The 27,630-nt window shown below is 42.8% G+C and overlaps 1 protein-coding gene across 1 annotated transcript in view; it reads right to left on the reverse strand.

Moving 5' to 3' along the window:
* ADAMTS9 (ADAM metallopeptidase with thrombospondin type 1 motif 9) overlaps positions 1 to 27,630 on the reverse strand; it is a 344,253-nt gene that overhangs the window by 74,254 nt on the left and 242,369 nt on the right. The window contains exon 29 of the mRNA XM_082265401.1: positions 18,113 to 18,280. Within this exon, the coding sequence (XP_082121527.1) occupies positions 18,113 to 18,280 (168 nt within the window). The remainder of the gene's footprint in view (positions 1 to 18,112; positions 18,281 to 27,630) is intronic.

The following is a 27,630-nucleotide window of genomic DNA, read 5'->3' on the forward strand; positions in this document are numbered from 1 at the left end:
AAAAGTCTTCCAATCACCGTTATTAGGCATATAAAGTGTTTCTTCTTCCATTAGTGCTTCACTACAGTGCGTACAAAATGCACACTCACCAACCATAAATGTGAAACATGCCTCAGATATTTAGGGGTACCACCCGATATTACTCCTCAGATCACAGTTCTGATGATTCGCATATATACTGCCGTATACAATCACACCAACAACTGGCCCTTCAGATCTCCTTCTCTCGTTTAAAACCACCGGGACCCAGAAAAAAACGATAATATTCCAAGATAGTGTAATATTGTTTATTTTTAAAAATATTGAGTATAAAAACGATTTTGCACTTACATTTTAGGATACTGCCATTAGCACCAATATAAACAGCCTAGTGTGTGCTGCAGGCTTCCTGATGATGCTGGTTATGCTAAATACTTTGAGGCTGCGCGTGCGCCATCATTGATATCATTTCCTGTTGGGTCTCAGGCAATACTTCTGGTTGTTGGAGCGCACGCTGGCTTGGACTGAGCAGCCTGCAGCACACACTGGGCTGTTTATGTTAGTGATAATGTCAGCTGCAGACTGATGATGAAATTGTTAAAGTGATTGTAAAGTTTTATTTATTTTTTGATTAAAATAATAAACATGTTATACTTACCTGCTCTGTGTAATGGCTTTGCACAGAGTGGCACCGATCCTCCTTTTCTCTGGTCCCTCGGTCGCTGCTCTGTGTCCATTCACACACAGGGCCAGGGTTCAGCCCTGCCACTCCGTCTCCTGATTGGCTCACTGACTGTGATCGACAATAGCCAATGAGGTGTACCAGTCCCCAGAGAGGCAAGGCTCTCGTAGACATTGCTGGATAGGGAGGGGGCTCAGGTAAGTATTAGGAGAGGCTGGGGGGGACTGCTGGACACAGGTTTTTTACCTTCATGCATAGAATGCATTAAAGTAAAAAAAAACCTTGTGCCTTTACAACCACTTTAATATTAAAATTTGTGTGTGTTGGGAATTTAAATGCCACCAATGATTTAAATGCCACCAATGATCGTGGGATTGTTTATTGGAGGGTTTATTGACGACCAATGATTGTTGAATTATTTTTTATTTCACACCAGCCAATTACTGGGAAATTTAGGCCAAGTGGTGTGAGCTGGGGAAGGAGATAAATATACATGGAGCCATTCTAGAAGGGTCTTTCATCTCTCAGACTTTGCCTGGAGCGGATGTGAGTACTGGGACACGGTCATTGCATGGAAAAGAGGTCCACTGTGATGAGCCCTTTTTCCCCCTCAGGCCTGCTGTCTGGGGAAGCCTTATCAACTTCAGAGTCAAGTCCAAGGGAATGGGAAAAGAGGTTATGCTACGGCCTGGAAGATGGGTAGAAAAGGGAACACCTTCAGAAAGCTTCCATAGACATCTGATGGTCTCAGCTTAAAAGCACACATTGAACAACTGCAAGTCTCAACATAAAGGCTCACCCTTGGCCCATGAGAGGAGCTAAAGTTATCAGAATAGAGAGGTTTTTGTCTCTAGATGGGTATTCAGTAAACCCTATCCCTCTCTCCCTTGCACTTAACTCTCCCTAATAAAACATGCAAGCAAAGACTGACAAGTGGACATTTGGTCATTGATGGTGGGTCAGTGAGTGCTTTCAGGCAACAATAAGTTAGTGCACCAACAGGGACACTAGGAGGGACCCACCATTTCAACCTAAACTAAACCCTCCTATCCTTCACAGACATGGAAGCTGCCACCTTAGCCTTTGTTTGATCTGCAGTTGGCATGGTGCTGCACATGAGGGCGTAGGAGGGGAACAGGGGCTATAATTTCTGCCACAGCCATAGAATGTGTACACCTCTGACTGCTTTCTCTGCAGCTAAAGGAACTGCAGGGTTTTGGCGCCCCCAATCACTACTGTGAATGGGTATTACAGTTATCATTCAAGGTAATGAATGTTCAGCAGGGACCCGTTGAGATTCCATGCATGTATGGGCACACTGATTGTACCCAAGTCGATCCATCATGTCTGTGTTCTTCTTAGTGACCAATCAGATCTTCAACGTTTTCCCCGCGCAGTTAGAAGAACACCAGGGGGGGTCGCCACACAAACACTTTCCTCTAGTTTCTATAAATGATCCTGCTCTGTGATAAGAGTGCTTTGGGTGTTCAAAGTGCCCCGCTCATATCACATAAAATTCTCACAGCCTCTGCCAACTCTTCTCGCAGCTTTGCGCCGTCTAGCCAGTGTGTTTTCAGCATGTTGTGTTAGCCGTGCCACATGTCTGTGCCATCTTTTGTTAGGTACCTTCATGAATGCACACATCAAAAAAATTCACGATGAAACACCGGGCATTTATGAAAACAGGAGATCTGTGAATTATCAATGGCAGGGAAAAAGGACATTGCATTATTTCGTAGCAGCCCCGCGTGACCTCCTCTGCTCTCATAGTAAATGTGACTACTTGCATTGTTATCAATGGATATACTTTACACATACTGTAGGTCTGTATTTAAAGGAGAACGGGAAAGCTAATTTTAGGATCATTACATAGCATACAACCAAACCCAAGCTGGATGACATGTAAAGCCCAATTACAGGCAGCTAAAAAAGTATCCCTTTGCAGTGGGGCTCCGCCCGAAATGAAAGGATTAATTGCTCATTTAGTGTAGGTAAGGAGAAATGGCTTTACTTACCTGATTTTAGTTCCCCCAACAGGCAGCGCTCCCCCACGACCAGGCGGTGGTCTATTCTTCAGTGTCCTTAAGTCCAGTGCAGGGCTATGAACCCTGTTCCGGTCTTGATGATGTCAGGTTTCTAGACAAGTGAAGCATGGGGGGGGGGGAGGGGGCAATAAAATCGGATTTTTGACTTACCGTAAAATCCATTTCTCTGATGTTCATTGACGGACAAAGCTCCTGATTCTTCTAAACCATTGGGTTATACTTTATATGAATAAAGCCGGCACACAAAAAGTCTTCTTCCAAGTAAAATGCTTTATTCCAACATGGATAGCGGTGACAACATGACAGATGCTGACGCGTTTCGGCTTTATGCCTTCCTCATGAGCTAGGGTGAGTTACTGTTTATGCCATTGGGTTATACTGCCTCCTACAGGAGTAGGACACTAGGCAGGAAAATGCTTTATTAGGCTCATGGGGCAGTCCCAGGGGGTATACTCCCCCTCTCAGCTATAGGCACTCAGTTTTGTTACAAGCAGTGTCAGAAGAAAGACAACTCCACAGTGGGGTGTATGCTGTGTTTGTCAATGAACATCAGAGAAATGGATTTTATGGTAAGTCAAAAATCCCATTTTCTCTTTCGTTCATCACAGCGCCTGATTCTTCTTAACCATTGGGACGTTCCAAAGCAGTGTTAAACATGAGGGGTGGGAAAAAGAGCAAAACAAAATTCCCAAGGCTAACCATAGCCAACCAGGTAACATGGAGCTCAACCATAAACAACTGGAGCTAACTTGAAAAAAAACAATACACCCTCAAAGATGACCAGGTCCTCTAAAACAGCAGACAGCAAAACCGTTTGGCTAAAAAAAAACACCCACAGATGCCAAACATCCAATTTATAACACTAAGCGTCCTACTAGAGGGCTCCTTTACAGGGAGAGGAGGAACCTGACCCCTGATGCAGCAAGCCTGAACCAGCGTCTGTCTGATCCATCTGGAAATGGTCGCAGAAGAAGCAGACAACTCTTTGTGAGGTCCATCCATGAGCACAAAAGAAGAGTCTGACTTCCTAAAAGACTTCTAGCTGCCAGGTGCACCCTAATTGCCCAGACCACATCCAAGACATGCAGGGCAATTTCCTTCTGATGTTTTGCCTGGGTCAAAGGATAGGCAACACAATGTCTTCATTCAAATGACAGTCATAGACCACCTTAGGAAGGAATGACAGGCAGGGGTGAAGCACCAACTTATCCTTGTGAATCACAAATAAGGTGAACGACAGGGTAACGCCGCCAGTTCCGACACACTGCGCACAGAGGTGATAGCCACCAAAAAAGGACACCTTCTGGGGCAGCGCAAGCAGAGAAACCTCCCAAATATTTTCAAAGGGAGGCTACTGTAGAGCAGAAAGCACCACATTAATATCCCAGGGTGGCAACAGAGCCTGCACTGAAGGAACCTAAAGTCGGACACCCTAAAGAAAGGTATGCACCAGGGAATGTGAGGACAAAGGTCATTGGAAAAAGACAACCAAAACCGATATCTGGCCCTTGATGGTACTCAAGGTCAATTTCTGTTCACCCCCCCGTTGAAGGAGGGTTAATATCTAAGCCACCGAGAAGGAGCGAGAATGAACCCCAAGAGACTCACACCACGCAATGTACGTCTTCCACATACGATGGTAGATCTTTCTAGAAGTGAATACCCTAGCTTTCAACAGCGTAGGAATCACAGACTCAGACAAACCTCCATCCTTCAGCATCTGGCGTTTTTTAACAGCCAAGCAGTCAAAGCCAGCGACTGTAAAGCAGGATGGAAGATCGATCCTTGGGACAGCAGATCCTCCCTAAGAGGAAGTCTCCAAGGAGCATTACCCGAGGATCGGAGGCGAGACCAAAGGTCCACGCCACAAACCGATAATGCTCTTCGCCCATGGCAAAACAGAGGCAGCGTTGGTGAACAGCACATATTAGATTGTGCAGGAAGGCGTCCTTGATGTTGATAGAAGCGAGAAAAAAATCCCCGATGTAGGGACGCCACTACCGTGTGAATGGACTCCAAGCAAAACTTCTGTACTCGCACAAGCAGTTTAGCACCTTGAGGTCCAGAGTTGGACGTACCCTGCCTTTCTTACTGGGAACTCTAAAGAGGTTTAAGTAAAAACTCCTGAAAACATTCCAAATCAGAACCAAAACAATTACCCCTTGAAGGAACAAGTATTGCACTACCCCTAAGGGAAGAACTCGATCTCATAGCCTGAACAAATAACTTAGTGGATCCACGTATCCTATAATACAGAGGTCTTTAAATCCGGAAACCAGTGAAGAAGTCCCCCTACCCCAGATACGGGTGAGGGCACCCCTTCATGCAGAGGCAGCCTTGTCCGCAGGCCTGGAAGAGCCCGCTTTTGGCTTGTCAGACCAGGACCTCTTGTAAAGGCCCTGATCTTTGATCCCTTGTCTTGAGACCCTGAGGGACGAAAAAAAAACCTCTTATGAGCTGAAGAGAATGGCCCACGTCTTTGACGGGGCCCCTTGCCCTTGATAGCCTGCAGAAGAAGAGTAATATTCCCCCCTGTGAGACCTTTAACAATGTCATCCAAGGAAGCTCCAAACAGGCAATCCCCCCTATAAGGGGGAGATCAGATAAGGCCTTCTTAGAAGTCTGGCCGCAGACCAGTATTTCAGCCAGATAATACACTGAAGGACCACTGCTGATACAGACAGCCTAAAAACCAAAGGAGCCGCATCCAAAGAGGAATCACACCAACTGATCCACCAGTTCCACAAGACAGGGGGAAGCGGTTTCCCCTCCAGGTCCCGGCGTGAAAGTTTAGCCCACTTGGTCAGAGCTTGTGACACCAGGGCAATAGTAAATACAAGCCATATGCCGAACCAGCCACATATGGCGGGCCAGAGCCTCCGCCCTCCTATCAGCTGGATATTTAAAGGCCGGGGACTCCTCAACCTGGAATAAAGGTAGTTTTTTTAAATCTGGAAACCAACGAGTCCACTTTAGGTGGAACCGTCCACCTTTAACGCAGTTAATCCTCATAAGGACACAGCAAGCAAAAAGCCTTCAGGAACCACTGCATTTTGGACAACCCCACTACTCTGTGACAATGTTGTCAAAGGAAGCGGAAAAGAGAACACCCTCGCCGCTTTGGAGGGGCTGTGGGTGCCAAAAGGGACTGGTGCCTTAGACGCAGCATCAGCCGCAACCTCCATTTTTAAAGTGTCACGCACTGACACAAACAGTGCATCCACCAGTGCCTTTTCATGTGTGGCTATAGCAGCAGAGGAATCATCCTCACTATCTGAGCACTCAGGGTGCATGGACGCAGACCCAGTATATACTAAGCTCACCCGGAAAACATAACAATCAGGGGAGGCCGCCAACTGTGATCCCGCAAAGGGGACACCGACTAAGGGCCCACAAATGGACCACCAACTGGACCCCTCAAAAAAACAAGGGGGTCGCCCTCCATGGAGGGCATAATAGGAAATAGCTAATTTAAAAGTGAAGCAGACACGCAGGCAGGGTACCCTGATGGTCCCACAGTGATAAAAGGGGCAGGCGCCCCACACAGTAATGGTGGCAAGGCTGTCATTAAAAAGATGAAGCTCCCCCCACAGTGCCACCCCTTCCACGGGAGGCAACAAGCTGACCACTGGGCCTAGCAGGCTACAATCCACGGCCTAAATTTTAGGGGAGGCCCAGCCACAAGTGCAGGGATCCCAGCCCAGATGCTCAAATGAATAGTGGAGGATTCAGCTAAATGCACTGGGGCCACCCCCCAACGAAGGTGCCCGACTTGGCCGCATTGGCCTTGAAGGCCGCAGGCCGCAATCTGCAGCCTAAATTTTTGTGGACGCGAACCTCAGCGGAGCCAACCACCCAGGGAGAGCGGAGGGGGAGGCGGATGCCCAAATGGAAGGCAGTGGCTTTAGCCACCCTCACAGGGGCCGCCTCACATAGTTTCCAACTAGTAGGCCTCAAAGCCAAGGCCTATATTTTTGGCCAGATCCGGCCGCGTGAGGCACGTACATGCGGATGCTAAACTGTCCGCTCCCCCAGCCCAACAACCATGTTTTTATTGCATATCAGCACCACCTATCTCCCACAGCCTCTTTGCAGTCATTTCCTGTCTGCACTCCAGCTGTGGTTGCATGTCATTTGCAAAGGTGAACCTTCGATGGTGGAACATAATTTCTGGAGCTCGCCTTCAAAGGAAACTTTTACCAAGAGGCTGCCAAAGATGTAACTTCCATTCTGGTTGCCCAGCTGTCATGCTGATCCAACTGCTTCAATACATTCTGTCATTGAGATGGCACACAGTTCACACAGGTCAAGGGTTCTGACATTGTTTGCTGCAGTCTAATTCAAGATCAATGAGGCCCAGAGTACTGAAGTCAAAGGATCAGCATGACAGGTAATCGGAAACAGTGACAGACAAATTTCTCTCAATCCAGACTTCCTTTAAAGGGAATCTACTGTGTATATACAGCGAGTATTAACTCAGAGGTATCACTGTGATGCAAGAGAGTATTTTTTACTGAATGTGCATTGTAAAGATATGGGGCATTTACCTTACAAGTTGCTGCCCGCCAAGTGATCTTGGCAATAGAACACAAAAGTGCATCCAAGTCTACTATGTCATTGTTCTCTTTCTTTGTATATTCCTCATTGACTTACCATTAAAGGAATAGTAATCTGTACATAACACTTGTGCTAACATGTTTCCTATATTACATATGGTTTTCATAAAAGCTTCACCTTAAAAATAGTTTTCTTTCAGGATCACATATGACTAAACTTGTGAATATAGTACACTGCCTTTAGAAATTCTTTTGTACTTGTATTTAGAGCAGAAATCAAGCCAAAAATAAGCTAAAAATAAATAGCCCAATAAAAGATAAAATACCAAAACCAGCTTTTGCTGCCATATTCACCTTCAATTCAGGGATTTCCTCAAAAGTTTTTTTTTTCTGATGCTAGATGTCCTCAGTCTGATGGGCAGCATAATTTAAAGAGGATATCCAGTCTTTTGTAAGAAAGTTAAAACTCAACAGCTACAAATACTGTAGCTGCTGGCTTTTAATAAGCAGACACTTACTGCCTAGGAGTCCAAAGCTGTCATCACCATGGCTGGTTCTTCAATGGTCTTCTGGTCCCCGGTGCCACCATCTTGCTTGTGGGAAGCTGACTGTGACTTCCTGCTGTTTCACAGCTGGCTCCTTACTGCACATGTGCATTCGGACTGGTCTCACAGCCCTCTGGGACTTGTGATGTGGGCAGGTTGGGAAGTAGGTAAGGAACTAAACTTCTGCTCTTCTCATCTTCTCTTTTAAGTAAGAAGAACTGGGCAGCACAGTGGCTAAGTGGGTAGCCCTTCCACCAAGCAGCACTAGGGTTGTCGGTTCAAATCCCAACCACAGCACTACCTGCCTGGAATTTGCATCTTCTGGGAAGGCTGTCTACAAGGTTTAGGAGTGTGTCTATGGGAATGTTTGACTGTTCTTCCAGAAGCGCATTTGTGAGGCCTTCAGGCACTGATATTGGAGAGAAGGCCTGGCTCGCAGTCTCCGCTCGAATACCAAAGAGTTTCTATCAGGTTGAGGTCAGGACTCACACCAGTCAAGTTCCTCCACCCCAAACTCGCTCATCCATGTCTTTATGGACCTTGGTTTGTGCACTGGTGCGCAGTCATGAAAAACAACCCCACGCCATAATCACCCCTCCACCAAATAATTTGGACCAGTGCAGAAAGCAAGGTCCAGAAAGACATGGATGAGCGAGTTTGGGGTGAAGGAACTTGACTGGTCTGCACAGAGTCCTGATAGAACACCTTTGGGATGAATTAGAGCGGAGACTGCGAGTCAGACCTTCTCATCCAAAATCAGTGCCTGACCTCACAAATGCGCTTCAGGCAAAATGGTCAAACATTCCCAAAGACACACTCCTAAACATTGTGGACAGCCTTCCCAGAAGAGATGAAGTTGTTGTAGCTGCAAAGGCTGGGCCAACTCAATATTGAACCCTATGGAGTAAGACTGGGCCATTAAAGTTCATGTGCGTGTAGAGGCAGGTGTCCCAATACTTCTGGTAATATAGTGAACGTACTGTGTATTTAGAAATTTGCTTGGAGTTCAACTTTAAATATTAATTCAGTAAAGAATATATATATTAGCGATAAAATATCTAGTATATACTGTATAGTAATGTATACTGTAGAGCAATATAACAATGGTATATTTCTAACAGTTGAAAATAATATAGTGCATGCTGATTTTCTCATGTGGAGTCTCTGCTGTCAAGTGAGAAGACATTCTAAAAGCTGTCAAGGGTATAAGAGGAATTGCTGCATTTAGAATGTGTTCTTTAATTCACAGCCTTAGAACAAGAGGGAGGCCTGATACATGTGTTTGACAGGATATAGTCAGGAGGCTTTCAATGTTTAGTACATTATGGAGGAATTGCATTTGTTGTCAATTATATTATCTAGGATTACCATTACACATGGGCCTCACTAAGATAAAACAGATGAAATAGACGAATTTATCATATATACCAGAAAAAGAGGAGCTAAGGGGTAGCTGGAGAAATGAAAAAGGGCATTTTAAATTCATTTCACAGACAAGTAAGTGCAGTTCACATTGGCGCAATGCGGGAACCCTGCGAATCCACTGCGGGTTCCCGCATCGCACCGACTCGCAGGCAGTTCACACTGCCATATGCGGACTGCTGGAAGTGTCAATATAAAGTTAACGACATCCCCAGATTAGTTTGCATATCACAGTGTGAACTGTCAGTTCAGACAGGAATCAGATTGCATAGGTGTGAACACCCTTGCGATCCAATTCTAATGCGGACCAAAAAAAGGGTCCTGTGTGACTTCGCATCGCATGTGATTTGCAGAGCAGTGCGGTGCGAATCACATGCGATGTCTGACATCACATATGTGTGAACCGGCACTTATACTGTAGATCTAGTTTTTTTTATTATATAGTATAAAATGTGTTATTATATATGATATATTATAATATTATTATATTATATATATTTTTAATTATTAGGGTATAAATTACAGTTGTTGTTTTACTGTAGCATAGAGGTGCACCTTGAGGTCAGACATGCAAACATAACCTAACCCCCAACTTTTTGTAAAATATGAAACATGCGACTGTCAAGTAAGTAGAATAGGTCAGGAATCAGATTCAAAATTGCGTTTGCCCGCATCAAACTACAAGACTTAAGATTTTACAAAGGCGACAATTTATACCTTAGATTTATTCCTCTCACTCTGAAGTGCCATTGCACAATCAGCATTTACATATGTACATGGGTTCTAGGTACGCATATTTTTACACATGGGCACAAGTAGGGGGTAGGCATCCTTTTTTATTTTTTTTTTATTTTATTACATTGTATTTTTTTAATTATTATCATATTTTTACTTTTACAGATGATCATCTGACATACAGTTTTCATTGTTGATTAATTTTTTTCATTCTATGTCCAATTTACTGTTACTAGCTAACACTTCCTAGTGTGTCGAATAGTGCGCCCACTACCCCCTTCCCCGCACAACCGTATCATCTATTCGCAGGGATCTGTGAATGAACATACATGTTCAACCACATGAGCGCAATAACATCACTGCATTTATAGATCAATTATTACTTCCTCCGGCCCCAAGATCTGTACCTCCATATGGACCCTGGGCTTCGGGTAAGCAATGCACTATTTACGTCACCAATGCTCTGCAAGTTTGAATGCAAAAATTTAATAAATGCACATTTTTTATTTTATCATTGCTGGTGTGTTTATTACATTTTTCAAATAGGTGGACTATGGCTTTAAGATTTTTTTTTTAAGCCAGCGGAGGTGAAAAAAGTATGCATTGTTAATATAGGAAACCGTTTAATAATATACAGCCTGAACTTTTTTTTTAACAATTGTATAAAAATAATAAGAAGAACAGGAAGATTCATAAAACAAGGTTGACTGTTGATCTAAACCAGATGGTGTAAGTCTTTGTGTGATACCACATGCAGAGGCAAATAAACTTCCCTTTACTGGAAGTTGTTCCCATGTAGAGGCTCCGAGGTCACATGTCAACCATCTATAGGTAGAAGCAGTCAGTACAGATGGGATTACTGCAGCTGACAGCTTGGGAGTTTCTACTTTCGGGAACTGGGAAGTCCTGCCACCCCTAATTATCAAGGTCATAGTCATTTGCCAGCTCCTGCCCCTTCCTAGTAGTAAGGCTCAGTATGGGATCGCAATTATGGAACACTTTTGTTCTTCAAGTGAAACTACTGATGTCGTTTTCACACTTAGAGTTATAAATCAATGTAGGCAGTTTTAGGAAGGGGTTTTCTGAAGTCTGGGATAGTCAAAAAAGTCCAACATCTTTGGCGCTACTCTTGAGTTGACTATGTGTGTTCTTATGCATTGATGTGTGACATCAACATGCACTGCTACGCATGTTTTCTTGAGCTTCCATTGTCATCAATTTGCAAGTGCAGTTGCTCCAGAGCTTAGTAAATAAGGTAAAGCTTCACTTTGCAAAGAACACCCAATCACATGCAAGAAAAAAAAATATATATATATTTTAGCTTGCACATGATTGAATGATGGAAGTCAGCAGAGCTTCTGCTCATTTACTAAGCTCTAGAGCAATTGTACTTGCAGGGTGAAACTGCACTTTGTAAAGTGCACAGTCTATTTGCCTTTAGTAAATCAACCCCTTTATTCCATGTTTGTGCATTAAAAACCAGACAACAACTTTTTTTTAGCAAAGGCATATTCCCCTTGAATTTGTGGGTCTACGGCTGGCCACGTACAAATTGATAATGACTGGTTAATTAAACCAGTTTTTACCATAAGGAAGGAAAATGAGGATCCTACTAATTTCAGCCTGCTTTTTATACATCTGCTGGTAAATGTTTGTGGAACCGACCAATCCTACTTCATAAGGCTTTCTTTAGGCAAAACTATCCTAGGTTTTGCCAAAATCAATACCTAAATAGGAATTTCAGCATTTTTTGTTTAAGTTATAAGTCAGCAGCTACAAGTACTGTATCTGCTGCCTTTAAAATCAGGTACTTACCAGTGTCTGAGGATTCAATGCTGCCTTCCTGCAGCCGGCTCTTCTTACTGCTGGGTGTCATCGGTGCTTCTATTTTGGATATGGGATCTGACAGTGATTCCTGAGGAATCAAAGCCGGCACCCCACTGCATATGTTGGAGATCTCATGGCACAGAGGGACTAGTCCTTCAGTCTCCTGAGATGTGTGATGTGTTGCAGGTAGCTGTGGGCAGGGGGGCATGGGTAGGAGGCATGCCTAAGTGCACGTCATTCTCGCCTAGGTGAGAATTAACAAAGTGGGAACAGGTACCTGTCAAAAAAGGTACCCACTCCCCGTAAAATTTTTAAAAAGTCAACAGTGTTAGGACACAGGGTAGGGAATTGAATAAGGACTCAGCACTTTCACTTTGAGTGAAGGTCCGCCTTAAAGCGGAGCTCAGGCCACAACATCATGCCTGTAGATTTTATGGCATCCGCTTCCTTATCCTTACCTGAGCAAGAATTGAAAATTCACGGCTTTTTTTTTTTGCTTACTTACCTTATTAGAGAGGATAATATACTCACCTTACCATCCACTTCCTCCTTCCTCGGCCGCGCCCCGCGCCGTCACTTCCGCTTTGCAATGATTCCTGGGAGCTGAACGTCATCGCTCCCAGGAATCAATGCGCCTGCATCGGCCCCGACGTCAGTTTCGGTGTAGGCGCGTCATACCTTGCTAAACAGCTTCTGGGCGTGCCCAGAAGCTGTGCAGTGATGACGCTGCAGACCCAGAAGTGATGGCGGGGCCGGCGCAGTGCATCGTGGGACCGAAGAGGACGGAAGAGGACGGAAGAGGACACAGAAGAGGATCGTGCTGGCTTCAAGCTGCCCACACCTGAGATGGCAGCGCTGGAGAAGAAATTTTAAAAGTAAGTATTTCTTCTAAATGGTAAGTGCGAACCGGGACAGATCCGAGGCTATCCATTGTGGAATGTACTAGCCCTGACTGTCCCGGGGGTATGTCCATTGAAATTTGTTTCTGTGGCCGGAACTCCGCTTTAAAGAGTCAGTCCGCCCAAAATTAATATTTTAGTTTTTGGAATTAGGAATATAGCATAGTTAAATCATCTTAGGCCAGGTTCACATATGTGCGGCTGTGGTCCCCAGCATGGGGTCCAGTGCGTTCCTGTTCACCGCTTGAGGTGCAAATCATGTCTAAATTTTTGCCTGAATTCACACCTGAACCGGACCCAAACATGCACAGAACCTTTTTGGAATGCGGACCGTGGCCGCCTTGGACATATCTGGACTGGCTCCATTGAGAGCTGGTCACACTCACATGTCATCAGAACTGGATGCGGAGAAACCCCCATCCAATTCGCACATATGTGAACCCGGCCTAATAATTTCCTATGAGGACTCTATTGGTGAGATCATTTGAGGTCCTGGGTTTGTAATCTACAGAGGTATTGCTCCCTGGATTTCTTTCTTTATTTAATATTATGGAAAATGTAACAGGAGGACCCAGAATGCACGAGGTTGGTTAGGAATGCTAAACACTGTCAAGTTAATAGAAACAGAGACGGAATTCTGGCATCAATACATTTTTAAACATCCAAGACATACAAACAGCTAGGGAGCCCCTTGGGAAGAGGGGTCACCCAGATTGAGAATCCACATAGAAACAGACTAATAAAGGCACCAAACAAAAGAGTCTAAACACTTTTATACAAAATGCACATTAAAATGCATGAGCAACAATAGAAAATCTGTCTTTATAGCATCTATGCATGTACGAAAGAGTCACATAAATTCAAATCTGCTTATATAGATAGTATGAATTGTAGGAAGTAGTGATTGGATGAGTTGAAAGTTTGTTTTTTAAAACCTAAGCAGATTAAAACGTGGTGATTGCACAATTCTAAATAATATTATCTATGGCAATCAATGAAATTGCATGTTTAAGATCTTTGTTTGTGAGGGATATACATTTTTTTTATTCAATAACCATGGGTTGGCAAAATGGTAAGAAAAGATTTGAATGTGCTTTAGGCCTACCAGTCCATAAACAGATCCAGAGAAGATTCACTATTCTCTAATGGCCATAGATAGACAGAAGTCTTGCTAACAGCCATGGGAGATTAACCATGTGCCCATCACCACACCATATAACCTTCCATAATACTTGTTCCAACTTCTACAGAGAAATCATTCAATAAACGTTTCGATTTCCTGAAGTCACTTTCACAGCTTACTGGCACTCACATGTTACTCCTTACATAGTCTGACCACCCTAGTCAGATCAGTTACCTTGCTTGTTATAATTTGGATGTCTTTGGATAGACAATGTAAATGGTAACTCCAAAGTCGTAATCGTCCAAGTTCTAAGAATATTATGGGAAATGCTCTTTCTGAAAGTTTTTGAACCTGCTCTTCTGGCTGGTAAGTGTGCAGGGAAATATTTTGTTTGTTTGTGATGTGCATTGCCCTTCCATGTGCACCTTACTGCAAAGGCCAGTTCTAGGTTGGGGTGGTTGCCAGTTTTTTGTACAGTTGGATAAATTGGGTGCCGGGACGCACTGGATGCCTTTGCTGCCATTGTACTCTTGCTGGACATCACGTGTGTCCTTGGGCCTTTAAGGAGAGATGGGCACCCTTCAGGCATACCTGCCCTTAATCTATCCATTATTATATGTCCTCCTGCTATGGAGGCTGTGGAAATTTAGAATTAGGATTGCAGTATATACAGATTTCCCTTGGTATTGGCACTGCTGCTTACACATATATTTGCAAATGTGTGCAAACAAAACCCTCTGTTTCCAACGCAAATTGTTAGACAAGGCCAAATTGGTTGTCTTGCAGGCTGGCTGGTAAGTGTGCTGGGAAATATTTTGTTTGTTTGTGATGTGCATTGCCCTTCCATATGCTCTTTGCTGCAAAGACTAGTTATAAGTGGGGGGGAAGGGTTGCCAATTTTTTACACAGTTGGATGGCGGACCCTGTTATTGCCTTCTGCATGCCCTGACCCCTGCAAGCTTGGCGTCTAGTCAGTCATTAGTCCTGGTCACTCCTGCATACTAAGTCTTCCTTGAATCACGCTACATTCTGAAGCCATCTGATATGGTGAACTCTCTCTCTGGGGCTGCTGGGGAGAATCCCAGTTCTGGAAGTATAACACTGCGCCTGAATTCCTGGAGAATGAAAGTACTGGTAGGCACACTAGCTCAAAGGTAAAGGTGGCTGCAACAGATGAAATGGATCTGACACCTCGCTATTTTTGGAACTGGTAAACCCTTGCAAAATGATCAATGAGTATTTTTTCTTTACTTGCAGAAACTGCTTTTAGATGTAAAAATGAACTATAATAGAGCACACAGGAGGGCGCAAACACCTAGTGCATTACGGAGGTTTATTGTGTTAAAAAACATACAGCAATATTAAGGCTGCATTCACACTTGAGCGTACCGTTTTACCGCAATTTTTACCGCGATTTTCAGGCGTTTTTTTTAGGCGTTTTTGGAGGCAGGCATTGACATCTATCAAAAACGCTGGTAATCAGCCCAAAAAGAAGCTCATGTACTTTTTTCAGCTACAGGCGTTTTGCAAAATGCTCAGATTTGAACAGGGGCCATTTAAATGAATGGGGTTTTACTTGTTGGGCGTCTTGGAAGGTTTTTTTTTAGCGTTTTTGGAGCTGAAAAACACTCAAAACCGCCCAGGTGTTAAACTTACAAAGGTAGAGAATATATATATATATATATATATATATATATATATATATATATATATATATATAAGCATTGTCTATCACCAAACACAGTCCAGTGCAGGAGTCACATGGCCTAACCCACAAAACCACTATGCTGGTAAGCTGACGCGTTTGGGAGCTGTCATACATGCGTTATATGCATCAGAAGGACATTTCTTTACGCATATTTAAAGAATGATTTTAAAGCCCAGTAGTGGAAATTACAAAAAAAACTTGTGGGGCCCCCTGTAATGTGAGGGTTTAATGCTTTTTCATTCTGGTAGTAGAGGAATAAGGTGTAATACTTACTTCTTGTTTCGCTCCGGCAGGCTCCTTCCATCTATGGCAATGATCTCCAGAAGCCTCTTCTCTAATGGTGGCCACACATGCTTCAATTTTATTAGCCAATCAAAGTATGATTCAATCAAAATGATCAAATCTTCAAGCAATCAAATAGCCATAAGTTCCCTTCTGATTGATTCTGACTCGATTTAGATTGGATTTAATCAAACTGAGTTGATCAGCCCGGGCAGAAAATTATCGAACGGCAGCACTGAGATACTTTGTTTATGCGTATAATATTTTGATCATTCAGATTATGAGATTCCATGGTACCGAGCTATGGTAGATAAATTACAATTGCAAGCTCCAATCGTATCTTAACTATTGATAGAAATGCACTTCTCCGTATGTGGCATCTCAGTTGAATGGTTTGGGCTGTATATTATAGGTTCAGTATTTCTATCAAAAGAAAATGATTGCAAAATAAATCTATCATTTATTGAAGCATGTATGGCTTAGCATAAGATGATCTAGCCGGCAGTTGCAAGATGATGTCATCAAGTACAAAGAAAGGCCAAGAGCAGACAAGAGCACCAGAGCCTGGCACAGCAAGCAGTAAGGTAAATGATGAGTATTCAACCGTTTCGGTAATGGTTGGTTAGCTGGTGGTGGGGTGGGGTGTGATCTGAAAGGGTCATTTTAATGCAATTCCTGGTTGAACTTTAACTGGTAAAATTCACATGCTTTTGCCTGCCTTTAGGTGCATTCATTTTAGTTGTGCTTAGAGAAAATAGAATTCTGTACATCCTGGGGAAGATTAAAAACTCTGAACACATGTAAACGCATGTAAGTTCCAGTATATTTAGGTCTCATTCAGACAAGCACTGACAATCATAGCCTGTGAATGAGTGCCTTTGTTATGTAACTTCAGCCGTCAGATGCTGTGTGCAGGCAGCCCATTACCTTCTATTGGCATACAGCAGCAGAGTGGACACAGCCGCTGATCCCAATTTGACAGCCATGCAGATGCGGGTGAGCGACCCCCGAACGCAGACAGTCTCCATTTGTGGCCACACAGCTGTCTGTCTAGGTTGTTTATACCCCCCAGATAATTTCTAACGCATTTAAATAAACTAAATTCAGGAGGATAGTGTGAATGAAGTCTAAAAAGTAGGTAAGCTCTATTTTGAATGCAGAACATGTAAGATGTGTTGACAATGTATTATTATTTAATCACAGCAGACTGTGTGAGCAGTATACAAGGTATCCTCAGATTTGATATATCAGCAATACACATAAGCCGACTGAAAACACAAATATCTAAACCGAGATTCCACCACAATAATAAATTTGCATTGCAGACAGACAGTAAAACAATAATTAAAGTGCAACAACTCGCAAAAAAAAACCTACTTGTTAAAAAAAAAACTTAAAGTGGTTGTAAAACCTTACCACATATACCCAGGGAAGTGACTGTCCTCAAGTTATACACAGAGATGAAACAAATCCTCCTACATAAGTTGTACCTGTTTATCTGCAGTCTTATACAGCCTTTCAAAATTCAGAATTCATAAAGCTTGTCTGAGCTGTCAGAAAAAAAGGAGTCAGAGAGCTGAATTTACACTCTGCAGAGCTCAGTGAGGAGAGCTCTGGGAGCTGATTGGAGGGAAGGGACCCCCCCCCCCCCCCCTTCACCCAGTAGACAGGAACAGAGATGAGGCTGTCAATCAGCTGGAGATCCCTCCCCGATAATCTTTTTTTCTCTTGGTGTCAGGAAAACTTGTCAGAAGTGACTCATACTGATAGAAGAGGAATGAAGCAGCAGACAGAAATGACACTTCAGAGCTGATTTACCAAAGGCAAATAGACAGTGCACTTTGCGAAGTGCGGGTGCACTCTGCAAGTACAGTTGCTTCAGAGCTTAGTAAATGAAGTAAAGCTCCACCGTGCAAAGAATACCCAATCACATGCAAGGCAAAAAACAAAAGAAACAGCATTTTTGCTTGCACGTGATTGGATAATGGAAGTCAGCAGAACTTCTCCTCAATTACTAAGCTCTGAAGCAACTGAACAGCAGCAACTTGCAAAATGCTCTTCATTGAGACAAGTACACACTATAGAGGGATATGCTTTGTTCATATTTCATATTTACAACCAATTTAATTTGTTCCACACCCCCCCAGGTAGAATTACACCCCATTGCCAGTATAGATGCAAATCGTGATCAGCACAGCACTGAGGAGGCCGGTCTCCATCTCTAAACTGACATCTACAAGCTACATGAAGCATTTTATGAGCACACATTCATTTAGGTAAGGCAGAACAGGAGCCAGCCAGTATCTTACCTTTCCCCACTCTCCAGCCTTCCATTTCGGACATCGCCCCCCTCGGCACTTCTTCCTTGTGTTTGGCATTGCAAGGTGTTTACAGTATTCATGTCCAATGTTGGTTCCATCTTTGGCCACACAGTAGGTGGCTCTAGTCTTAACGCCTCGTCCACAGGATACAGAACACTGCAAGGCAACACAAAATTAACATTATCAACTGAGATGGTCTACATGGGTGGATACATGAAGGAGCAATTCCAAAAACACAGCAGCTGTACTAAAGTCTGAGCGTCTACTCAATTTATTTATATTTTTTACTTCTTGTTTTATTCTATCAAATATATATAATAAAGGTATAACTGGGGGGGGGGGGGGGGGGGGGGAGAGCACAAGCACATAAGGTGGATAAGGGGAAAGGTATAAGAAAAATGGTGGAGGGACATCATAGCAAACATGTGGACTCGAGTTACAACCCTTCATTTTTTTTATATGACCCGAAACTGGACATCTGCCGATTCATAGTTGATGGCATAGAATATGGCTTGGTATCAGCATATTGCAGTCCGCTGCATTATAAGACTAAGAATGGAGAAGGAGGAGCAGGCTAAGAGCCAGCCAGCTGAGCGGCAATGCACATGTGCTGAAAGGAGAAGTGAGCAGAGGATGAGCCCATCAGTGACTTTTGCTCCGTCACTGTCCAATCACAGACTGAGGGCAGGTGTCTGACCTGGCTGTATTACTTACATGCAGCAAAAAAGTCAAGTCACCAGCCTTGCTCTGCTGTCTTGACAAGTAAAACAGCTCCCATATATACATGCCTGGAGTTCAGCTTTAAGCAAAACAAGTAGGATAAATTATATCCCGCACCACAGTGAAAATCCAATTGTGTTATCTTGTTAGCTATATTCTCACCATCCCAGCACCACCAAACAACCTTTCTAAACAGGTTCACTGAACATTTTCAGTTCTGAACACTTACGGCATGCCGAAAACCGAACAAATTCACTTTGATTCCTTATAAGGCTCCTCCAAAAGATGTTGGAATCAAAAGAGTTGTGTGTCGTGACAGAGATTAGCAATGACAGCTGCTTGTAGCGAAGGCCTCCTGCTCAGCATGGTGCATCTTGCTCCCCTCTATGAATCACCAAGATTCTGCATGACTTTCTTGGACCGAGCAGTCCCAGCGTTCATTGCTGGAACAAATATTATTCTTAGTAGTTTACATATTGTACTCTCTCTTTTTTTTTACTGCAGAAATAAAACATCAAAGGAGAAAAAGCTGCTGAATAGAGAGTGCCCAATCGCCAAGCCCCGTCTCCTGCTCTTGACATTGCCACTTACACTCACTGCTGTGCTTTTATCAGTAGAAGAATGCTATTTGGTATGGTCAGTAAACCGCATCATTGGATAGGCAAATACAATGTTCAGAAAGATCAAATATAATTAGATATGTCAGGCCAGTCACAGGAAGACAGTCTTAGTAATCATTAAATATACTGGCAAATGACGTGAAAGGAACAATTACAAACCAAATCCAATATCCTTTATATCCGCGCAGTGGCGGGCTCCCCGTTGTTACACTGGTGTTTGCAATTTTCAGATGGCATGCTATTGTTTCCACGTGGGCAGGAAGAGCTTAACCCAAGGCCCGTACACACGCACCGATTGTCGGCCGTAAATGTTCGGCCAACGTCCGATCGGCCGATTGTCGGCTTGTTAGTATGATGCTTCCGACAACCGACTGCGACTTTTCGGCCGAACAAAATCTGGTGTGCAGGCTATAAAATTTTTGTTGGCCGTCACCAGAACGGCCGATTGTTCATCAGTCAGTACAGATTTCGGCCGACAAAAGCCAGATGAGCAAGACTGGGCATGCTCAGAGAAGAAAAAACACACGGAAAGTTAATCATTACATGACATCACTTCTGCAGTTGGTTGTTGTTGGCCGACAAAATTCGTGTGCAGTTTAGAGCACATTTCAACCAACAAAACAACACTGGACAAAAGACGGCCGATCGTTCGGCCGACAATCGGTGTGTGTGTACGGGGCTTAAGGGTAACTTAGGAACAGCTATATAGCTATAGCAAAAAAACAAACATAGGGCACACCGGCCTAGCGCATTATCCTCAATAATAGGCTTTATTAAATGTAAGTGAATATACTCACAAACAAATGTTTAAACAGGCACATCAAATCCGGACATCTGGAACAATCTGTGTCACGTTAACAGGTACAATGTCCTCGATAGATGATGGCTAACGCGTTTCAAGGTGTGGTTTAAAATAACTCCTCCCCAGTGGGTGATATAGGTATTTTGCTATATAAATGAGTGGTTCAGACATGGTCTTTGGCTTTGAAGAAGGGGCTAAGCCTCGAAACACGTTAGCCATCATCTTTCGAGGGCATTGTACCTGTGACGTGACACAGATTGTTCCAGATGTTCGGATTTGATGTGCCTTTAAAACATTTGTTTGTGAGTATATGCAGTTACATTTGATAAAGCTGATTATTGAGGATAATGCGCTAGGCCATTGCGCCCTCTGTTTGTTTTTTGATTTTAGTGCCTACAGACACCTCAGTCTTAAAGGGCAGCAAGGCCGTGGCCATTTGGGAAGCCAAGTGTGAGTTCCGTGGAACAACACCTTTGAATAGGTTGGTTGGGGGGCCCTGTCTCTGGCGCAGTAGAGAGGTGCTATAGCATCAAAATTTGTTTTGACAAAGCTATAGCTATCGGCATGTGTGTCTTAAAGGAGTCGTTGCAACTGGTTTTCAATAATGTCCTCTTCCCCAGAAGCATATACTTTCCTATGCTGCCCCATCACTCCATTCAGCTGTTGGAAGTGAAGGAGCCCAAGCCCTGTGTAAGTTTCAGATTGCTTTAGTCTGGGCATAGGGCCTAGGGCTTCTTCCTAGCCCCATGTGACAGTACTGAGCCAACCATCTAGCCCTAGTGCAAAAGTGAGGGAGTGCACCACATGCATACCTAGAAATAAATGGTGGCTGAGTGGTGTTGTGGACAGAAAAGGTAAGGAAAGTATGTGTTGCTGGGGGACAGATTACAGTAAACATTATTTTGTTTGAATTTAGCCTGTCTGTGGTCTGCAAAATGCAGAGCAAAGAGCAACATGGCTACAGCCTAGCCTATTGAAATGGCTCATAGTTGTATTATGATCTGTGAGTAGAAACTACTGCATCTCAGATTTCACAGAGCCTGCCTTCTGAACTGCAGAGGTGCCGAGAGGAAGAGCTTCAGGAGGCAAAGTTAGTACAGGAATTACTGCTTGCCGGCAACAAGGTACCATGGGATACATAGTCCTTAGAAATAAAAAAAAAATTAACAGCAGAAAATAGGCTGCAAAGCATGCAGGGAATAAAGGAAGTTGTGGAAAGAGATAGCCAGCAGACAGGCAGTGGAACATAGTCAAAACTAGGCTGAGGTGCAAAGATAACGGCGAAACCCAGTCCCTAATCACATAGATTTCTACATAAAAAACAAATGCCTGTGGGACGTTTGAGGGGGTTGCACCAAAATAGAGTGCCAAAATAAGAAAAATAAATAAAAAACAATTTTACATCTTTATTATTTCAATAATATATACCATTACAAAACATACATTAGAAAATAGGAGAAATGTACTAAATGCAATTTCTGAGAAGGGTTGTACTAGTATCTGATTTATGTCATACTTGTTTGTGCTGTTATGTCAACCTAAATGCACTATATTGCATATTGGTACATTTTTAATATGTTCGAATGTATGTATTTTAAAAGCATATTTGTGAATTGGAATAATAAAATTTTTTGATTTATTTTTGATATTTTTGACACTCAATTTTGGTCCACCCCTTCAAAAGTCCCACGAGCATTTGTTTTCAATGTAGCACTCATAACATAAAAAGACATTTTTCAAGTAACTGTTGTGGAACTAGGAATGCAAAGCTGTGTTAAGCACTAAAAAATGCTGTTCTCACACTAATTAAGAACCACCTTGATTGTTTCCCAAATAACGGAGAGCCGGGTTTTGCCTGAACCCAGAAGTTAGCTGTGTTGCTAGGATAATGAGCTTTGAGCAGGAGATTCCCGACCCCACAGGTTCATGCCTACACAGGGGTGGGGATGCTGGTGACATCACTGACCTAATATGGCCACGTGATTATATTCAGGCAATGACGTTGTCCTATCATAGCCATGTGGCACCACAACTGCATGTAGCAAAGAGGTGGGCGATCTCTCACAGCTCATAGGGCTGGCAGGGAGGCGATCGTGTGACTGTGTCCCAAAGGCTTAGACAAACTGAGTTTAGACTGAGCTGGGATCTGACCCAGCTAATCATTAAACCTGAACATTTGTTCACCATGACAGATAATCATGGTGATTATATTGATTTGTTTAATAACAAAGCTTAGTTGCCACTGTTCCTAGGATAGAGAAAGGCACATTGACAGCTACAGCAAACACAGTAGTGCTAACAGGGATTGGTGTTTCAACCCCTAAGGCAGTAATGGTGAACCTTGGCACCCCAGATGTTTTGGAACTACATTTCCCATGATGCTCAACTACACTGCAGAGTGCATGAGCATCTAGTTCCAAAACATCTGGGGTGCCAAGGTTCGCCATCATTGCCCTAAGGTATATCAGCACTCTTGGTGTTGGGCTTGGTATGGTTATAAAAAGGGGGGGGGGGGGAGGTGTGGATATCATCAGGGTCATCAGGTAGACTGCCTCCTTCTTTGATGTTCTGCCATGTCTCGAGAGGGTGAGACCTGTCATTTTAGGTACACCCCCCACAGTGCAAGTTATGAAATGAACTATTTTAAGAGTTGATGTAAACCATTATGTGTACAGTAAATCAAGGAACATAGTTTTGTTCTTTTCTCAGTTTGTAATAAAAAGAAAATTAGTGGAGCATTTATTAAAACAAAAAACAGTATACCAAATAGGAGTCTTATATTTACTTAAAATGAAAAAAAAAATATTATTTAGGTAGGGTACTATGACATTGCGTTTTGTTAAGTGAACTAAGACATAGTGAGGCTGCTATAATTGACCTGGGCATCCAGGTTTCAATCATAAAAGGGTTAACGGCATAAATTCTCCATGGAGATCATGGAGCCAACTAGGATTTGCCATTATATTAGAAACAAATGGATTGCCATAACCCTAGCTGTGCCCTTTCCAGGTAGTGTCCTTTTAAATATCCCCCGGAGTACCCGGTTTCTATTTTCATCTTCTGTCTAGCTCCGTCTTTGATAAAAAAAAAAAATAAAGTTTAGGTCCTCAGAGACGATACACATTCCGTCCATTCATCATTCAGCTAAATCCAATATGTTTCCACTTCCCCTAATCTGTTTCTTCCTTTCTAGTCAAAACCCTTAAACAAAACAAACAGGACTGGAATTGGGCAAATGCCGACAGCGGTAACAGTGCCTTTCTGCACTTTTTAATTGAATGGGGGAAGGAAAAATCTGAAAATACGGCAAAGATATCAAACAGATGGCAAAGCGCAATTATGTATAACAGTGTTGATGAGGAGATAGCGTGTTTATTTTACATTAAAGTGAATCTTCACTGCATCTGAGCACCACAAACCAAAAACACTATTTAATTCATTTGTATTATTCAAAGCAAACTCCCCCATCCATCCATGTCTCCATGCTTTATTTTGTGGCAAAATCACTTTGAAAAACACCCCCTTGACTGTGGCCATCTTGAATAAGGACAAATGACTCCTGTAGCATTTACTTCTTGGAATCCATCTGCCCTTAGCTCAAGCATGCATGCAGGAGAGTGTGCCTAGCTGAGTAAACCCCTCCTTCTCTCCTCCCCTTCTGAAAACTCCTTGGATGTATGACATCATTTGCCTAGGCAAGAAACCAGGAAGTAGTTAAAGAAATGTAAAAAAAAAAGTTTAATATTTTCCTATCTATTTAATAATGCTAGCAGCATGAAGATTAAAAATAACCAATGTTGATTAGGAGAGTAAAGTTTCACTTTGACACAATCGAAAAATAAATTTTGGCTAGAGCCACATCTGCAATATGCAATACAAAAAGAATGCGGGACCAGATAAGCCGGAACCGGCCTAACTAACCAGACTTTAGAAGCTCAGTATGGAAGACAATAATTAGATACAATTATACATTTTATTGTACAAAAAATATAAAAACATGTTTTTATATTTTTTAAAATGTATAATTTAATAAAATTTATAATTTTATCTAATTGTTTTGTCCCATGCTGAGCATCTAAAGTCTGGTTAGTTTAGCCGCTTCCGGCTTATCTGGTCCCGCATTCTTTTTGTATTGCATTATTGCAGATGTGGCTCTAGCCAAAATTTATTTTTCATTAGGCCGGTTCCGGCTTATCTGGTCCCGCATTCTTTTTCCACTTTAACACAGTTTCTGAGCAGCCACTCATTGAAATCACCTTCCTACCATGTGTATTGATTTACTGGCGAAGAGACGGATGGATTTATCTAAGGCGGCCTTTCTCAACCATTTCAACACAGAGGAACCCTTGAAATAAATTTCTGGTCTTGGGGAACCCCTGAGAAAAATGAAAAATCTACAACTCATGACACATTCTTGTGACAGTCAGTGGGAAGAATGCTCATTAATCTTGTAATCATTGGGAAGAATTACCCCCTTAAAGAGAGCTAAAAGGAACAATGGTGTCATTGGGAACTTATCTGAGAGGCAGAAATTGCCCATTTCTCAAGGAACCCCTAGAAACCTCAGGAGGAACCCTGCTTAAGAAACCCTGATCTAGGGACTTTTGGGACATGTTGTACCTAACTTACAGGTAAAGGTGATCTTTGAAAGGAAATCTATGCCTAAAAGATTACATAGACTGTGAGCTTGTTTTCTAAAAATGCTGGTTGTCTGGCTTGTCTGGCTGAACCGATTGTTTCAGGGCATAGTCACTTTACTGTTATGCCAGTTTTTTACATATTTGCTGCAAAGCACTGACCTAAGAACAATCAAAGCCCAACTCCACCTGCCATTTTTTTTACTGCAGCCTGTGACCCCCATTGGTGAGTCTTCCCCTCATTTTCTATTGGCAGAGGAAGTGATGAGAAATTGCTTCATTGGGCACAAAGACTAAGACAAAACCCTACATTTTTTTCATAATATGGGGAAGGATTTGAACCCTTGTCAGGTTATTTTTACTGTCCGTGTCTCTCTGTCGTATATTGACAACCTCTCCCTTCATTTCTTTTCCTGCTTTAACAAGACTGGAAGTGAGGTAAAATCTCTCCAGTAGGGCTAAAAACAGCATTAAAGACTTGACAGAGAATCTAATGCTCCTCAACTCAATCTTGCAAAAAAAAAAAAATTTGGCTAGAGTTAAAGTAGAACTATTGGCAAAACTTTTTTTTCATTTTGGATAGAGTAAGGGAGGGTTATAACCCCTGTCAGATTTTTTTATCACCATCTGTTTCCCATTGTGGAGATTTCCCTACACTTCCTGTCCCAAGGCCAAACAGGAAGTGAGAGGAAATCCCCTGAATATTTAGGGAATTCCATGGGGACTCCCAGGTCGCCAGAACTAGTGTCCCCACTGGAAGATTTCCCAGCTATTACCTTTCTGGGGAGAACCCAAAATTCAAGTTTTACTTTCACAATGATAATAGTCAACAAGGGAAAGGGTGAATCTATCTAACAGGGGCACAGACATCAATAAAAACTGATAGGGGTTCTAATCCCTCTCCACTCTATCCAAAACTAAAGAAAAAAGTTTTACCTTTAGTTATACTTTACATTTGGATGATCAGCATGGCAGCCAGGCAATCAGTACTGTTTAAAAAAAAGCCATTAATGGCAAGCTAAAATATTTTCCTAGCACATGTTTTGTAAGTGAATGTCTCACCTACTGAATTTTAGTTATACATGAACTGTAATGATTCAATATCCACTTGTGGACGAGATGGCCATAGCCTTCTGGGCCTTATGAGTACATGCAAAAAACAGAAGAGAGACAGGCGCCTATGAGTGCAGACTGTTCTACTTTAATGACACACAATAGGGTAAAAAGACTCACATGTAGTTGGGGGTAAGTAGGCACAATGTAAAAAACCAGTAACCCGGAGCTGCGCTGTCCATCCTAGGAACCGTCCTGGGAACAGGGATCCACCATGTGTAGGGCCGTCCTGGCCAGCAGAAAGTGGTAGTGGTGGATGGGCACAGGAACGAGGGCTGGACCGCAGGCTGGAAGGCAGGGTGGACCGCAGCATGGTCTGTGATGATGCCACCGGCGTGCTCGCGATGCGTTTCGGAGCACGCGCACTAGGGGGCAGTACCAGAGCAGTACCAGAGCGTGCTCATTCTTCAAGCTATTCGATTAAAGACGGGGAGTGCCTTATATACAAGAAGATACACTGCCATCTTGTGGAGAAATGCTAAAATCTCTCTGGTATTACTACACTAGTAAATTACATAGAAATATGCAAGAAAAGTACAAATTTTTAAGCAGAAATTAAAATAAGATTTACAATATTATATACGGAACAATAGTTGGCGATGTATCTTCTTGTATTTAAGGCACTCCCTTTCCCTAATCTAATAGCTTGAAGAAGGATATAACACCAAAATGTCAGGGGAAAAAAAAGCAAAAAACAGAATCACTGAGTTGGAAAAAGGACCCCCCCCCCCTCCTAAAAGCCACTTGTAAACGCAATTGGGTGTAGTTAATCACCTTTTCAATGGCACACAAAGCCATTTGACTTTCAATTATGATCAGCTGTGGTCATTTTGATTAGCTCAGCATTAAAACTTTCCTGGAGCATTTCAGACCTAGTGCAATTGAAGCAAACAATGAACTATGGGTGGCAAGGCACTGTCAAAAGATCTCCAGGATAACCTTGTGGACAGGCACAAGTCAGAAGATGGATGCAAAAAAAAAATAAAAGGCTTTATCAATGCCTAGAAGCACAGTGAAGTATATTATTAAGAAGTTGAAGGTATTTGATACAACACAGACCCTCCCTGGATCAGATTGTCGCTCCAAACTGGATGAAAGAGCCAGGAGGAAACTGGTCAGAGAGGCTAACAAGAGGCCTACAGCAACTTTGAAGCAGTTGCAGGAATTTATTACAAAGAGTGGTCATTGTGTGCATGTGGCAACCATATCACAGAGTCTCCATAAATGTAGCTTGTATTGGAGGGCTGGAAAAAAGGTGTGGTGTATTGTGGAAAAAAGCCACTCCTCTAGAAAGGCCACATGCAGTCATGACTGAGCTTTGCCAAAATGCACCTTGAAGATTCTGAAGTCACATGGAAAAAGGTGTTATGGTCCGATGAGACTAAAATTGAATTATTTGGCCTCAACCCCAAACGATATGTCTGGCAGAAATCCAATACAGCTCACCATCCAAATAACATAATTCCTACAGTAAAGCATGGAAGTGGTAATATCCTGTTATGGGGGTGTTTCTCTGCAGCAGGGACTGGAGCACTTGTCAGGTTAGAAGGAAGTATGGATGTGTCAAAATACAGTCAAGTTCTTGAGGTGAATCTGCTGCCCCCTGCCAGAAAG

This window comes from Pelophylax lessonae, assembly GCF_965119305.1.
Source record: "Pelophylax lessonae genome assembly, chromosome: 8".
NCBI lineage: Eukaryota > Metazoa > Chordata > Amphibia > Anura > Ranidae > Pelophylax > Pelophylax lessonae.